The 14,862-nt window shown below is 42.5% G+C and overlaps 1 protein-coding gene across 1 annotated transcript in view; it reads left to right on the plus strand.

Annotated features, from left to right (window-relative positions):
• LOC134354620 (probable voltage-dependent R-type calcium channel subunit alpha-1E) overlaps positions 1–14,862 on the plus strand; it is a 484,959-nt gene that overhangs the window by 289,531 nt on the left and 180,566 nt on the right. Inside the window, exons 18-19 of the mRNA XM_063063634.1 lie at positions 2,440–3,057; positions 4,663–4,961. Coding sequence (XP_062919704.1) covers positions 2,440–3,057; positions 4,663–4,961 — 917 coding nt within the window. The remainder of the gene's footprint in view (positions 1–2,439; positions 3,058–4,662; positions 4,962–14,862) is intronic.

Consider the following 14,862-nt stretch of genomic DNA (forward strand, 5'->3'; position numbering starts at 1 on the left):
TGGTGGGAGAGTCTAAGACCAGAGGACACAGTCTCAGAATAGAATGGAGATGAGGAGGAATTTCTTTAGCCAGAGAGTAGTGAATCTGTGGATTTTTTTGCCACAGGCAGCTGTGGAGGCAAGCCTTTATGTATATTTAAGGCAAGGGTTGATAGATACAGGGCATGAAGGAATAGATGGAGAAGGCAGGAGATTGGGGCTGAGAGGAAAATTGTATCAGCCATGATGAAATGGCGGAGTAGACGCAATAGACCAAATGGCCCAATTCTGCTCCTATATCTTTTGGACTTATGGACAAAGCCCAAAAGGGTGGCCAGTTGGGGTTGGATGGAGGGGGTCACTGTTTGAAAGAAAGCATCAGCTATTTAAGAGTTGTGAGGTGAGATTCTTTTTCTCAGATGGTCATGAATGTTTGGGCCTCTCTTCCTCAAAGGAGAATGGAAGCAGAGTCCTTGAATATTGTGTAACATAGTGGTAAATAGGCTCTTGTTAAGCAAAGAGATGAAAAATCACTGGTGATAATACCAGCAGATATAGAAGCAGAATTAGGTCAATCGGCCCATTGAGTCTGCTACACCATTTAATAATGGCTATTTTTTTTAGATCTCAACCCCGTTTTCCCAGCTTTCCCCCTTAACATTCTCTGTCTTAGGTACATCCAATGACTTGGCCTGCACAGCTGTCTGTGGCAACAAATTCCACAGATTAATCATGCTCAGGCTGAAAAGAATTCACCTAATCTCAGTGCCTTTATTCTGAGGCTGAATGCTGGACTCTTCTACTTATTGAAATATCTTCTCTATGTCCATTCTAATTAGGACTTACCCTGGCTTTCAACAAGTCCTCCCACTCATTGTTCTGAACTTCATTGAGAGACATCAAATATTCCTCATTCCTTGAATCATTTTTCTGAACCTCCTCTGGACCTTTTTCCAGGGCCAGCATGTCTTTCCTTTGATACAGGGCTCAAAATATTCCAAGTATTGTGTGACGATCCTGTGATAGACAGGAATGTGAAGCTAGAATTACATCAGTATGGGCCTCGATCTTATTAAACGTTGAGCAGGCCCCAGAAGCCAGTTGTCCTACTCCCCTAGTTCAGGTGCTATTAGAGGTATAATTTCTCAAATTCTTGATAATTAGTCAACAATTATCATTACTAATGATGTAACAATCAGCACATGACAGGTATCAATACTGTCAAATCATGTTTACATTTACAAAAGTTTTTAGAGAAGGGAAAGAGTACATTAAGTTGGAAGTGTGGCAAATTACGATTAACTTTACATGACAAAATGATAAGTGAGAAAGGGATTTGTGTGTCCTGGATACAGGAATTTGAGAAAAGAGATTTGAGTCTCTCAGATACGAGAATCTGAGTGGAGATTTCGCATATCCTGGAATGTTAGTGAGAGGTTATGTTATCCCAGAAACATGTCTACAACGTGATGGCAACTTTCACACACATGTAATTCTGTCAGGTAGCACAGTGATGCAGCCATGAGTGCTACATCAATCTAGGTTTGATCTTGACTTATGTAGGTTGCACCTTGTGCTGCCATTCCCCCCCACACCACTAAACCTTGCAGTTTTGTAGGCTTAATTATTTTATATTGATGAGCTCTGCTGTGTGTGCCAAGGTGCTACCTGTATTAAATGGTATGAGCCATAAAGGGGGGTTGAATAAACTTGGCACAAAATAATCTGCAGATGCTGGGGTCAAAGTAACACTCACAACATGCTGGAGGAACTCAGCAGGTCGGGCAGCATCCGTGAAAAAGATCGGTCGACGTTTCGGGCCTGACGAAGGGTTCCGGCCCGAAACGTCAACCGATCTTTTCCACGGATGCTGCCCGACCTGCTGAGTTCCTCCAGCGTGTTGTGAGTGTTGCTTTGAATAAACTTAGGTTGTTTTCTCTCAGGCACTGGAGGCTGAAGGGAATTGATAAAAGTTTATAAAATTATGAAAGTCATAGTTAGAGAGACGGCCAGGATCTTTTTCCCAGGGTAAATACCATATTTAAGGTGAAAGGAGATGAATAGGGCAAGTTTTTAATATGCAGAAGTGGTGAGTACCTGGACAGACTGTTGGGGTGATTGTGGCAGCAGACGGTGGTGGCATTTGGGAGGCTATTAGATGAATACACAGGAAATGCAGGGATATGGATCATGTACAGGCAGAAGGCATAGTTTATTTGGCAATATGCTTGGCACTGTCATGGTGGGCCAAAGGGACAATTCCTGTGCTGTTCTGTTGTGTGTTCGTAAAGTAAGTCCGAGGAAATGATGTGAGTTCACAACTAGAAAACAAAGACTAGGAACAAACATGAGATGTGAGATGTGAGGGGAGGTATGGAGATCCCTTGCATTGTGTCATTTGTGCTGTGTGTATACTGTACAGTTATTCATTGCCCTTATTGCCTTTCGTGCATCTTCCAGGAGGGAATTCCGGAGGCACAAGCACATGTCTATATGGGAGGCCAGAACCAGTCAGCTGAGGCGACGGATGCAGATGAGCAGCCGTGAGGCTCTCTTTGCCGAAGCACTGCAGGGGCTGGAGGGCAGCAGGTACCGGAGGCATCGTTCCAGGATCTTCGAAGGCGAAAGTCTCTGGCGGCTGGGTGACCTGCAGGCCAGGGACACCGATCAGCTGGGAGAGGGCGGCAAGCGAGAAACCTTCAAAAGTCGGTCACTCCGCAATAACTGGCAGCCAGCAGATCCAAGCAAGGAAGACGCCTCAATAAAAGTGAATGGAGATCAGGACCACCGGCAGGGCCGAGCTCTCAGCCGCAGCATTGAGGCTAGGCAGAGCTTCAGAATGGCCGAACCTGTCAGGGCCAAGAGGAGGTACAGGTCTCTCTATAAGGAAGCAAAACTAGGGCTGGAGGAGAGCGCCGAGACCACTCTCAGCCACCGGGCCAGCAAGAGCAAGGAGGAGGGGCTACTGCAGCGACTTCCTGAGGAGCAGGAGAGCAGCCAGTCCACCCATGGCCCCGAGGGGAAAGATGCTCAACAGCCAATGAAGGCATTCTCTTGGCAAGGGAAGCCACACACAAGGTTGGCAATGCCTGAAAGAGATTTTACATTCGTATCTTCCAGGACCACTTGTCAAATTGTCAAGCGGTAGCTGACAGGCCCACAGTGTGCCACACTTCCCGAACTAGTCTATCCAAGTTTGAACAGGGACAGCATGATGCCTCATTTTCTTCCCATTTCCCTCTCCTTCCTTCTCTCTATTTCCCTCCATCATCACCTTCTTTTCCCTACATCCTCTCCCTCCTCCCACTGCCTACCCCTCATTCCCTTTACTCTCCCTTAATCCTTCTTCCTCCTTGCACTCCTCCTGTCTTCCTACTACCTTCTTTTCCCTACATCCTCTCCCTCCTCGAACTGCCTACCCCATTCCCTTTACTCTCCCTCAATCCTTCTTCCTCCTTGCACTCCTCCTGTCTTCCTACTACCTTCTTTTCCTCCTCCTCCTCCCCATCTCACTCTTTTAGAGGGCATAGATTTTAGGTGATAGGGGATTTAAAAACAACTTGAGGGGTAATTTTTTCCTCCCAGAGGGTGGTGGGTATATGGAATGAACTGCCAGAAAAAATGGCTGAAGCAGGTACAATAACAACACTTGGACAGTACATGAAGAGGAAAGGCTTAGAGCAGGAGTTCCTAGCCTTTTTTTTAATGTCATACACCAATATCTTTAAGCAAGGGATTGGTGGGCCCCAGGCTGGAATCCCCTGGTTTAGAGGGATATGGGCTAAATGCAGGCAAATGGGACGAGCACTATTTCAGGCAGACATCACGATTGACATGGATGAGCTGGGCCAAAGAGTCTGTTTCCAAGCTGTATAACTCTGTGGCCCCTGGTCAGAGGATGATGATCTGGGGCAATTTCTGTGGTCTGACACCAGTCAGGTCCCAGGGGTGCAGGACTAGAGAATTCTAATCTGTTTAAATCTGTTTTTATGCTTACTGTCTGCACCAGCCAATTTTAATGATCAACCCACCTTCCCCTCTCACCACTGGTTCCCGACTGCTCACCAGTTATAAAGTACTCTCTCCTGTCCTTATGACGTCCGACATGGATAAACGCACTTCTGCCTGAGGTGGATCCATTTGTCACCAACTTTGCGATTCTCTCTATCCAGTAATCATTTAATTATTCCCTTTCTATGCCACTCACTTTGGTGCCATTAGCATACTTGGGTACTTGGCTTGCACTTCCATTACCTCCAGCAGGCGGAAGTGAAGTCAGGCTCCATTTCACATTCAGCCCTTCTTAAGGAACCAGATGGCTGTGAGAGTTACATCTGCAAGGCCCCATTGTCTCCTGTTAATTGTAAAATATCAACATGAAATAGTACAGTACATAATGAATAGCATGTGTGCTCACCCACAAGAACTAACATCTTCTAATGATATCTGTCAATAAGTTTATTCTTATTGTAAACACAGTAAATATTGTTCTGTGCTATTGTCTTTCTGTCAAAATCATTCCAACTTTATCATGGTCAGAACTATATTTGAGCCTTCTCCATTTTAAGGTTATAAAATCTTAGCTTACTTATGGAGGCCAACAAGCAGAAAGGTGAGGGACTCTTGCAGAAGTTGAGGGAGGAAAGGAAGTTGACTGAAATGGTCTCACATGTCTCCACACAGCTCGACCAATCGAACTCTTGGTGCAGACACAAGCTCATCCAGCAGGCAAGTGGAGAAAGACTGTACCAGTGTGCCTGAGAGTGAAAAAGTTGACAATGCAAAGAACAGCAAGCAGGTGAATGAACAAACCAGCTTGTTAAACATGCAGCTGGATCTACAAACCACTCAAACATCCGCAGGAGAGAAGGAGCTGACCACCAGTTCCAGGGACATAGAGCAGGACAAGGCACAGGAGCAGACAGAGATTGATATAGACTGTGAAAACACGGAGACACCCATGGATTCCCTCGTCACACCAGGTAGGACCTCTATGGTGTCAGAAATGGGACTAGAGAGGGAATCATTGAAATGGTCTAAGAGAACTTCACAAAAGTGTTTAATATCAGGCTTACTTGGAGACACAAAAAAATAGGCCAAGGTCAGCATAGTTTCCTTAAGGGGAAAACTTGACTGACAAATCTGTTGGAATTCTTTGAGGGAATAGGATAAACAAAGGAGAGTAAAGGTGCCAGATATGACCCTGCTAAACAAGATAAAAGTCCATTGTATTACAGTACTTGCATGAATGGAAAACTGGCTGACTGGCAGGAAGCAACAGGTGGGAATAAAGGGGTGCTTTCTGGTTGGTTGCCAGTAACTAGTGGTGTTCCGCAGAGGTTGGTGTTGGGACTATTTCATTTCATATTATATGTCAATGATTTGGATGATGGAATTAGTTGCTTTGTGGCCAAGTTTGTGGACAATATGAAGATAGGTGGAGGGGCAAGTAGTGTTGAAGAAGCAGGGAATTTGCAGAAGGATTTGAACAGATTAGGAAAATGGACAAAGAGGTGGCAGATTGAATATAGTGTTGGAAAGTGAATGATCTTGCACTTTGGCAGAGGAATAAATGTTGGTGGTGAGGAAGACAGATGCAATGTTAGCATTCATTTCAAGAGTACTAGAATATAAAAGCAAAGATGTAATGCTGAGACTTTTAAGGCATTGGTCAGACTGCACTTTGAGTAATGTGAGCAATTTTGGGCCCAATATCTAAGAAAGGATGTCCATGCATTTGAGAGGGTCAACAGGAAGTTCACAAGAATAATCCCAGGAATGAAAGAGTTAACATATGAGAAGAATTTGATGGCTTGCTGGAGTTTAAAAAAATTAAAGGGGATCTCATTGGAATCTATCAAAAAATGAAAGGTCTAGTTAGAGTGGATATGGAGAGGATGTTTACTATTGTAGGGGCATTTAGGATCAGAGGGCACAGCTACAAAACACAAGGATGTCCCTTTAAAACAGTGATAATGAGGAATTTCTTTGGTCAGAGCGTGGTGAATCTGTACAATTCATTGCCACAGATGGCTCTGGAGGCCAAGTCATTGAGTATATTTAAAGCAGAGGTTGATATTAGATTAGACTATGAGGACACTCAATCCTCGTTTATTGTCATTTAGAAATGCATGCATTAAAAAATGATACAATGTTCCTCCAGAATGACATGTTCTTGATTGGTCAGGATGTTAAAGGTCACGACAAGAAAACAGGAGAATGGGTTTGAGAAGGATAATATATCAGCCATGAGGCCAAATGGCCTAATACTGCTCTTATATCTGGTCTTATGGATTCAGTGAGCATCTTGAATGCTGCAATAGAGGCAGATCACTTTCTCTGAAAAGTGTGAAGTGATTTACTTTGAAAGGTTCAATTTGAAGGCAGAATATGTGGTAGTGGCAGGATTCTTAGCAGTTCAAAGTAATGTTATTATCAAAGTACTCATATGTCACCATCTATAACCCTGAGATTTGTTTTCTTGCGGGTATACTCAGTAAATCCAAGAAACTGAGAATCAATGAAAGATTGCACCCAACAGGACGGACAGACAACCAATGTGCAAAAAATGACAAATTATGCAAATGCAAAATAAATAATCATAATAAATAAACAAATAATAAATATCGAGAGCATGAGATGAAGAGTCCTTGAAAGTGAGAGCATAGGTTGTGGGAACATTTCAATGCTGGGCGAGTGAAGTTATCCCCACTGGTTCAAGATCCTGATGGTTGAGGTGTAAAAACTGTTCCTGAACCTGGTGGTGTAGGTCCTGAGGCTGTTGGCAGTAACATGAAGAGAGCGTGGCCTGGGTGCTGGTGGTCCTTGATAATGGATATTGCTTTCATATAGAGGTGCTCAGTGACGGGAAGGGCTTTACCTGTGACTGGACCATATCCACTACTTTTTTTCCGTTCACGGGCATTAGTATTTCTAAGCCATGATGCAACCAGTCAATATACTCTCCACCACACATCTATAGACGTTTGTCTAAGTTTTAAATGTCCTGCCGAATTTTCGCAAACAGCTAAGGAAATAGAGGTGCTGCCGTGCTTTCTTCATAATTGCACTTACATCTGGGCCCGGGACAGATCCTCCAATTGCACAAGAGGGTGTTGAGGCCAATGTCTTGAAGCCTAGTGATTAGTTTTTAGGGGGTGATAGTGTAGCAGTATGGAGGAACTGAGAGATCTTAGGATCCACGTTCATAGATTCCTCAAAGTTGGCGTGCAATTTGATAGGGTTGTTTAGAAGTCGTATGGTGTGTTGGGGTTCATTAGTCAGGGGATTGAGTTCAAGAGCCATGAGATGATGATGCAGCTCGATAAAACCCTGCTTATACCACCTTGGTTATATCAAGGAAAGTCAAAGCTATTGTAAAAGCAAAAGAAAGGGCATATAACAAAGCAAAGATTAGTGGGAAGTTAGAGGATTGGGTAGTTTTTAAAAACCTACAGAGAACAACTAAAAAAAAACATCAGAAGGGAAAAGATGAAATATGAAAGCAAGTTAGCAAATAATCTCAAAGTGGATAGTAAAAGTTTTTTCAATTATGTTAAAAATAAAAGAGAAATGAGAGTGGATATAGGACCGCTAGAAAATGAGACAGGAGAAATAATAACAGGGGCAAGGAGATGGCTGATGAACGAAATGAGTATTTTGTGTCAGTCTTCACTAGCAGTATGCCTGATATCATAGTCTGTAAAGGAAGATAAATGGGTGCTGTTACTGTTGGAAAAGAGAAATGTCTAATACAAGGAATCATAATTTTAAGGTGATCGGAGCAATGTAGAAGGGGGATGTCAGAAGTATGTTTTTGTACAGAGAGGTTAAGTGTTTGGAAACCTCTGCCCTGGGTGGTGATGCATTAGGGTCATTTAAAAAACTCTTAGGTAGGCACACGGATGATAGAAGAATGGAGGACTATGTAGGAAGGGAGGATTAGATTGATCTTAGAGTAAGCTAAAAGCTATACTAAGATTTATCTAACCCTTACTTCCTACATAGTACAACGTCATGGTCCCAAGAGCCTGTACTGTGCTGTATTGTTCTATGTTCTATCATTGGGCTGGTGGGTGTATACTTAATACAACAGCTAAATCCAAGAAAGTTTAACTCAGGTTCACAGACATCCACTTACAGAGGGTAATACCATTATACTTAGTTGGCGCAAATCAACACCAGTGCAAAGCAAACAAATCTGTAGCTGGAAGTGATATGCCATGGTCTTTATTTCCATAGAGTGACACAGTATGAAAACAGACCTCTTAGCCCAGGCCAACCAAGTTATCTGCCTGAGGTAGTCCCAATTTCCTGTGTTTGGCCAATTCCCTCTAAATGTTTCCTATCCGTATACTTGTCTAAAAATCTTTTAAACACTGCAATTGTACCTGCCTCTGCAATTTCCACTGGCAGCTCATTCCATACAAACACGGCCTTCTGTTTGAAAAGGTTACCCCCTCAGGCCCTTTTTAAATCCTTCCTCTCTTCTCATACAATGTATGGTCTCTAGCCTGAGACTCCCCTACCCTTGGAATAAGACTGTCCATCCACTTTATCGATGTCATTCATGATTTTATATATAAGGTCACCCCTTAACCTTTCACACTCAATGGTAAAAAGTCCTTGCCCATCCAGTCTTTTTTTGTAACTCAAGGACTTCAGTCCCAGTAACATATCTGTGAGTAGTTTCTACATCCTCTAAGCCTAACCTCATCCTTCCCATAGTAAGGAAAACAGAACTGTACACAATATTCCAGCTGCGGTCTCACCAATAACTTGCAAAAATATGACAAAATGTTTCAGCCAATGTACTCAAAAGCAAAAACCCCAAATGCTGCAGTTGTCAACTTGGTACATACTTTTGCTATGCTTTACAACTTGTCACTCTCTTCCTAATGATCCATTCCAGTATTCAAAATGTTAACAATTGATCATGGTCTTGACATCTCAGTGTAACACCCTGCAATTAAAAAAGTAGTAATTTGCAATGTCACAAGCTATAATTCACAGTGTAACACTTGTAATTAAACAATGTCATACACTGTTATTCACAATGCCACACTGTAAAACAGTGTCACATGCTGTAATTCAGTGTTTCATACTGTAGTTCACAGTATCACAGTCTGTAATTCACAATGCCACATACACATTAATTCACACTATCACACAGTGAAATTCGTACTATTACACTCCCTAATTCACAGTGGTACACTCTGTCATTCGCAATGTCACACTGTAATTCATAGTGACTCACTCTGTCATTCACAATAACAATTGTTATTCCCTATGTCACTAACCTAACAGAAGTTTGACAAATTATGAGAGGTACATATATGGACTGTTGCCAATGGTAAACACAAGAGATTCTGCAGATGCTGGAAATCCAGAGTAGCACACACAAAATGCTGGAGAAACTCAGCATCTATGCAGAGGTTAAACAGTCAGTGTTTCAGGCCAAGACCCTTTATCATGACTGGAAAGGAAGGAGGAAGAATCCAGAATAAGAAAGTGTGGGGAGGGGAAAGAGTACAGGCTGGCAGGTGATAGGTGAAGCCAGGTGAGGGGAAAGGTAGGTGAGTAGAGGAGGGGGAATGAATTGAGAAACTGGGAGGTGATAGTTGGAAAAGGTGAAGGACTGAAGAAGATAGGAGAAGAGAATGGACTATGGGAGAAAGAGGAGGAGGATAGGCACCAGAGGAAGATGATAGGTAGGTAAGGAGAAAGGATAAGAGGAGAGGCTGAACAAATAGAGGTGGGAAAGATTGCTACAAATTAGAAGTGTCGTTGTTCATGTTGTCAGGTCGGATCCTACCCAGACAGAATACAGAATTGTGGTTGTAGTGAATTTAAGTTCCACTCTCCATTCTTATTCTGATATGTCTGTCCATGGCCTCCTTTACTACCACAATGAGGCCACTCCCAGGTTGGAGGAGCACTATATCAAATTCCATCTGTGAGCATCCAACCTGAAGGCATGAACTTCAATTTCTGGTCATTTCTCCTCCTTCCTTCTCTTTTTCCGTTCCCCATTGTGACTCCCCTCTTACCTGTTCTTTTCTCCTCACCTGCTTATCACCTCCTCTGGTGCCCCTCTTCCTTCTCTTTCTCCCATGGTCCATGCTATGTTTTGTAACTCCAGAAACCAATCAAAAGAAAAAGCTCAGGAGCTGGGATTCACTTGATTCATAGACGCTGCCTGACCTGCTGAGTTCTTCCAGCATTTTATGTGTGTTGCTTTGAATTTCTAGCATCTTCAGAATTTCTTGTGTTTATGATTCACTTGTCAACTTTGTTTTTCTTTAATGAGGTGCTTTAATATGACGTGGTGGTATAGTGACTTATGCCATTCACATACTTCTTACATGTAACCCATAATGAATTATGTAAACAAACAGAATGCGTAATCAAACAATATATTTACAGTATTAGTCAAATATTACTGAATTATTGAATACACTGCACTCCTCCCTGCTTCTCTAGAAGCTCCAACTCAATATGGAATGTATCTCAACTCAAATATGTAATGTACAATATGCAACACATAAATATGATCTAAAATATGATCAGATCTTCATGCAAGTCTTAAAGCTAGATAAAGAGAACCTAAAACTAGATAAAAACATCATACTTGTTCATTTATTTATTGAGAAAAATGATCCAATATTACATGCATTTGTTGGAAAAAGTATGTGAACCTCTGGGGTAATGCCTATTTGGAGTCAGGTGTTCCAGTCAATGAGATGAGATTGGAAGTGTGGGTTGCAGAGGTCCCCTGCCCTATAAAAAAGATATACAAAGACAGGTTACTAACAGAGCCTGCCCTTTTCAAGAAAGATCTGTTTATATACACCATGTCTCAATTAAAGCAACTTTCAGAGGACCTTAAAAAAAGAATTGTAGTGATGCATGACACTGGAAAAGGCTACAAAAGCACTCCTAAGACCAGAGTGTTCATCAGTCCACAGGTAGAGAAATTGTCTACAACTGGAAGAAACTCAGTACTCTTGCTACTCCCCCTAGGAGTGAATATCCTGCAAATATCACAACGTGCAATGCTGAAGGAGGTGAAAAAGAACCCAACGGTAACAGCAAAAGACTACCTGTATGTTCTACAATGCTCTGGGACAATGTTCTTTGGACAGATGAGACAAAAGTTGAACTTTTTGGCAGAAATGCACATTGATATGTTTGAAGGGAAAAAGGACACTGCACACCAACATGAAAACCTCATCCCAACTATGAAGCATGCTGGAAAGAGCATCATGGTTTGGGACTGCTTTGCTCTCTCAGGGCCTGGACAGCTTGCAATCGTTGAGGGAACCATGAATGCAAAATTGTATCAAGACACTTTATAGGAGAATGTCAGGGTAGCTGTCTTTCACCTGAAGCTTAATAGAAGTTGGATAATGCAACAAGAAATGATCTGAAGGACAAGAATAAATCAACAACAGAATGTTTTAAAAAGAAGAAAATTTGTGTTTTGGAATGGCCGAGTCAAAGTCCTGACTTCAGTCCTATAAAAACGTCAAAGTACCTGAAGCAAACAGTTCATGTAAGGAAGACCAGCAACATCCCAGAGTTGAAGCAGTTTTGTACAGTGGAATGGCCTAAAATTCCTCCAAGCCGATGTGCAGGACTGATCAACAGTTACTGGAAACATTTGGTTGAAGTTATTGTTGTACAATGGGGTCACACCAGTTACTGAAAGCAATGGTTCATATACTTTTTCCAACAAATACATGTAATATTGGATAATCTTTCAACATGTATTTACAATGTGGAATAATGTCTTTCCTGACAAGAGGGATCACTCTGCTTGGCAGGTGAAACTTGTGGCTGTATCTCAGATTCAGGGGCTTTCTCCGTGGTGGTTGTGGGAGTTGACTCTGGGACTGCAGGAAGTGATTCTAACAGCTCTGGACACTTCTCTTCTCTCACAACTGACTCTGCTCAACTGATCGATGTGTCATCTCCAGATGACATCAGACACAATTTCCACTGTGTAGGAGTATGGTCCAGTTCTTTCCAAGTACCCACTTTTGATCACCTCTGTCCTTTGTTAGGACTGCTTGTCCAGGAGTGAAAGATTGAATCTCCTTGTTTGAGGAGCCCTCAATTTGCCTCAGCTGTTTGTCTTGCATACTCCTCTCAGATTGGGTTTGAGGAGATCCAAGCATGAGCACAAAGGATGACCTAGGAACAGCTTTGCTGGTGAGTTGTTGGTTGTGGAGTGTGCTTTATTGCAATATTCGAAGAGGAAATTAGCAAGCTTCTGCTTCCATTTAGTGTGTTCTGCTGACATTGTTCAGAATGTGTTCTTTAGATGCTGGACAAACCTATCTGCCAAGCCAGGGGTGGTATGGTGCAGATGTAATAGGTCTGATTCCATTTATTTTCAGGAATGACTGAAACTGTTCTGTAATAAACTGTGGTCTGTTGTCACTGATCAAGTGTTCTGGAACACCGGTCCTTGAGAAGAGGCTTCTGCACACAGTAACAGTGTGCGAGACTGTAGTGCAGGCTATTAGGAACACTTCTGGCCACTTTGTAGCTACATTCACTACTATCAAGAAACTTGTGCCCATTAATGGTCCAGCAAAATCCACATGAATCCTCTGCCAGGGCAACGCAAGCCATTCCCAGGGATGTAAAGGTGCTGTTCTTGCATCATCTGGACATGTTGGCATCCCGGACAGTGCGTAGCAATCACCTCCATCTGCTGATCTATCCGAGTCCACCAGACAAAGCTTCAACCAAACACCTTCATTTTGACAACACCTAGATGACTGGCATGCATCTCCTCCAACACTTAAGCTCTCAGCATGGATGGTACTGCAACTCTCAATCCCCACATAAGGCAAGCCCTGTTAAGGGCAAGTTCACCCCAGCACTGATAAAAATGAGGGAACTGAAGTTTCTGCTGCATATTCCAGCCATTTTGAGTTGTCACGTAGACCGGAGCCAGTGTGGAGTCTTTTCTGGTTTCCTTTGACTTATCGCTGCAGCAATAAGACGACTTTCGATTTGCGTTAGAGAGAATATGTCAAGAGGAGAGTCCTCTGTTGCAAATTTTCAAGGTAGTTCCTTTTCCAAGAGTAAACAGGACAATCCATCAGCATTTCTGTGATTAGTCATCCTCTTGATTCAGTCTTGTAATTGTTTCTTCCAAGAAACGGAGTCTATCTCTGCATTTATGCTGCTGCTGTTAGTGGAACACCCCTCTACGGATTGAAAATGGACACCAGTGGTTGATGCTCAGTAATGAGGGTAAACTCTCTCCCATACAAGTACTGTTGAAATGATTTGCACCCCAAACCAGACTCAAGGCCTCTCTGTCAATCTGTGCATAATTTTTCTCTGCAGTAGTAAGGGAACTTGATGCAAAGGCTATGGGGCATTCACTTCCATCACGTGACATTTACAGGTGGTTGCTGTAAATAACGATGGATCCGAGCTCTCTGGAAATTTACTAGCTCATCCTACTGAGGCCCATTTTAAAATCAAACATTATTTCAGCCAGATTGACAAATTCAACTATTTTGGAAAACCTTGAAGAGGAACTGGCTCATTTACAACCACAGCAGCAGCAGCAAATGAAGCAGTTGATCACGAAATTTCGGGACTTGTTCCCTGATGTTCCAAAAAGAACAGCAGTAGCCTCACACGATGAGGCTACCATAAAGCGAGGCATCACAAGCAAGCTTCACTGGATGATGTGTACCAGAATGTGGGTTAGGTGTCTGACGTTACCATTTACTTCACTTTTTGGAAAGCCACCTTACGATGCTTTGTCCACTGCTATTTCTTCCAGATCTGTAGTAATCAGTTCAAGGAGTGGAGCAGAGTAGCCAGGTTTGGCAGGAACCAGTTATAGTAATTGAGAAATTCTAAAAAGACTGCAACTGTAACATACTGTTAGGCCTTGGGGCATCCATTGCTGTTTGAATTTTCTCAGCGCACTACTGTAATTCTTGTGCATCAGTGGTGTGACCATAGTAAGTGATGCTTAGTTTAAAAAATTCACACCTGTCATGTTGTACTCTAAGCCCATAATCTGTTAATCTTTTTTAACACTTTATTGAGATTTTGAAGATGTTTCTGGACAGTCTGATCCTTAGCTTTCTGCCAGAGTACAGGTGTGAATGCTACTCCAAAAATAAGCCAATTTTTATGATAAAAGCCCTTTGTGAGTGTTTATCGTGAGAAACACTTTGGACTTTTCTTTCATCTACATCTGTAGGTAGGCCTTAGCTTAGTCCACTTTGCCAAAGTGTTTCCCTCCAGAAAGGTTTCCAAAGATATCCTCTATCCAGATCGGGCAGCATCCGTGGAAACGTTCACTGATCATTTCCATGGATGCTGCCCGACCTGCTGAGTTCCTCCAGCGTGTTGTGAGTGTTGCTTTGACCCCAGCATCTGGAGATTATTTTGTGTTTATCCTCTATCCAGGGCAGATGCTATTGATCTAATTTCAGTACTGGGTATTTGGTGACTTAAAATCACCACAAATCCTGATAGACCCATCCTTCTTGGCTACTCAGACCACTGGCTTTGCCCATGAGCTCCACTCAACCTTGGAAAGAATTCCTTCAGTTTCCATGCAATCTAGCTCACTGACTACTTTATTGCAGATGGTTTAAGGATCTGGACAGGCTTTGTAAAGCTTGGGTGTGGCATTTCATTTAATAGTATTTTATCCTTGCGATGTCTGAGATTTCAAATGTCATCCTTGAACCATGCTGTGGTACTATCGAGTACCTTTCTTAATTCATTTTCAGTTGACTGTGTTGCAGGGAATGTGGTATACAAATGGTGGATGGATCCCCAATCAAGTTGTAGTTGTCTCAGCCAATCTCAAACCCACAAGCCCTCCTGTTTTTA

The sequence above is a fragment of the Mobula hypostoma genome, chromosome 12, assembly GCF_963921235.1.
Source record: "Mobula hypostoma chromosome 12, sMobHyp1.1, whole genome shotgun sequence".
NCBI lineage: Eukaryota > Metazoa > Chordata > Chondrichthyes > Myliobatiformes > Myliobatidae > Mobula > Mobula hypostoma.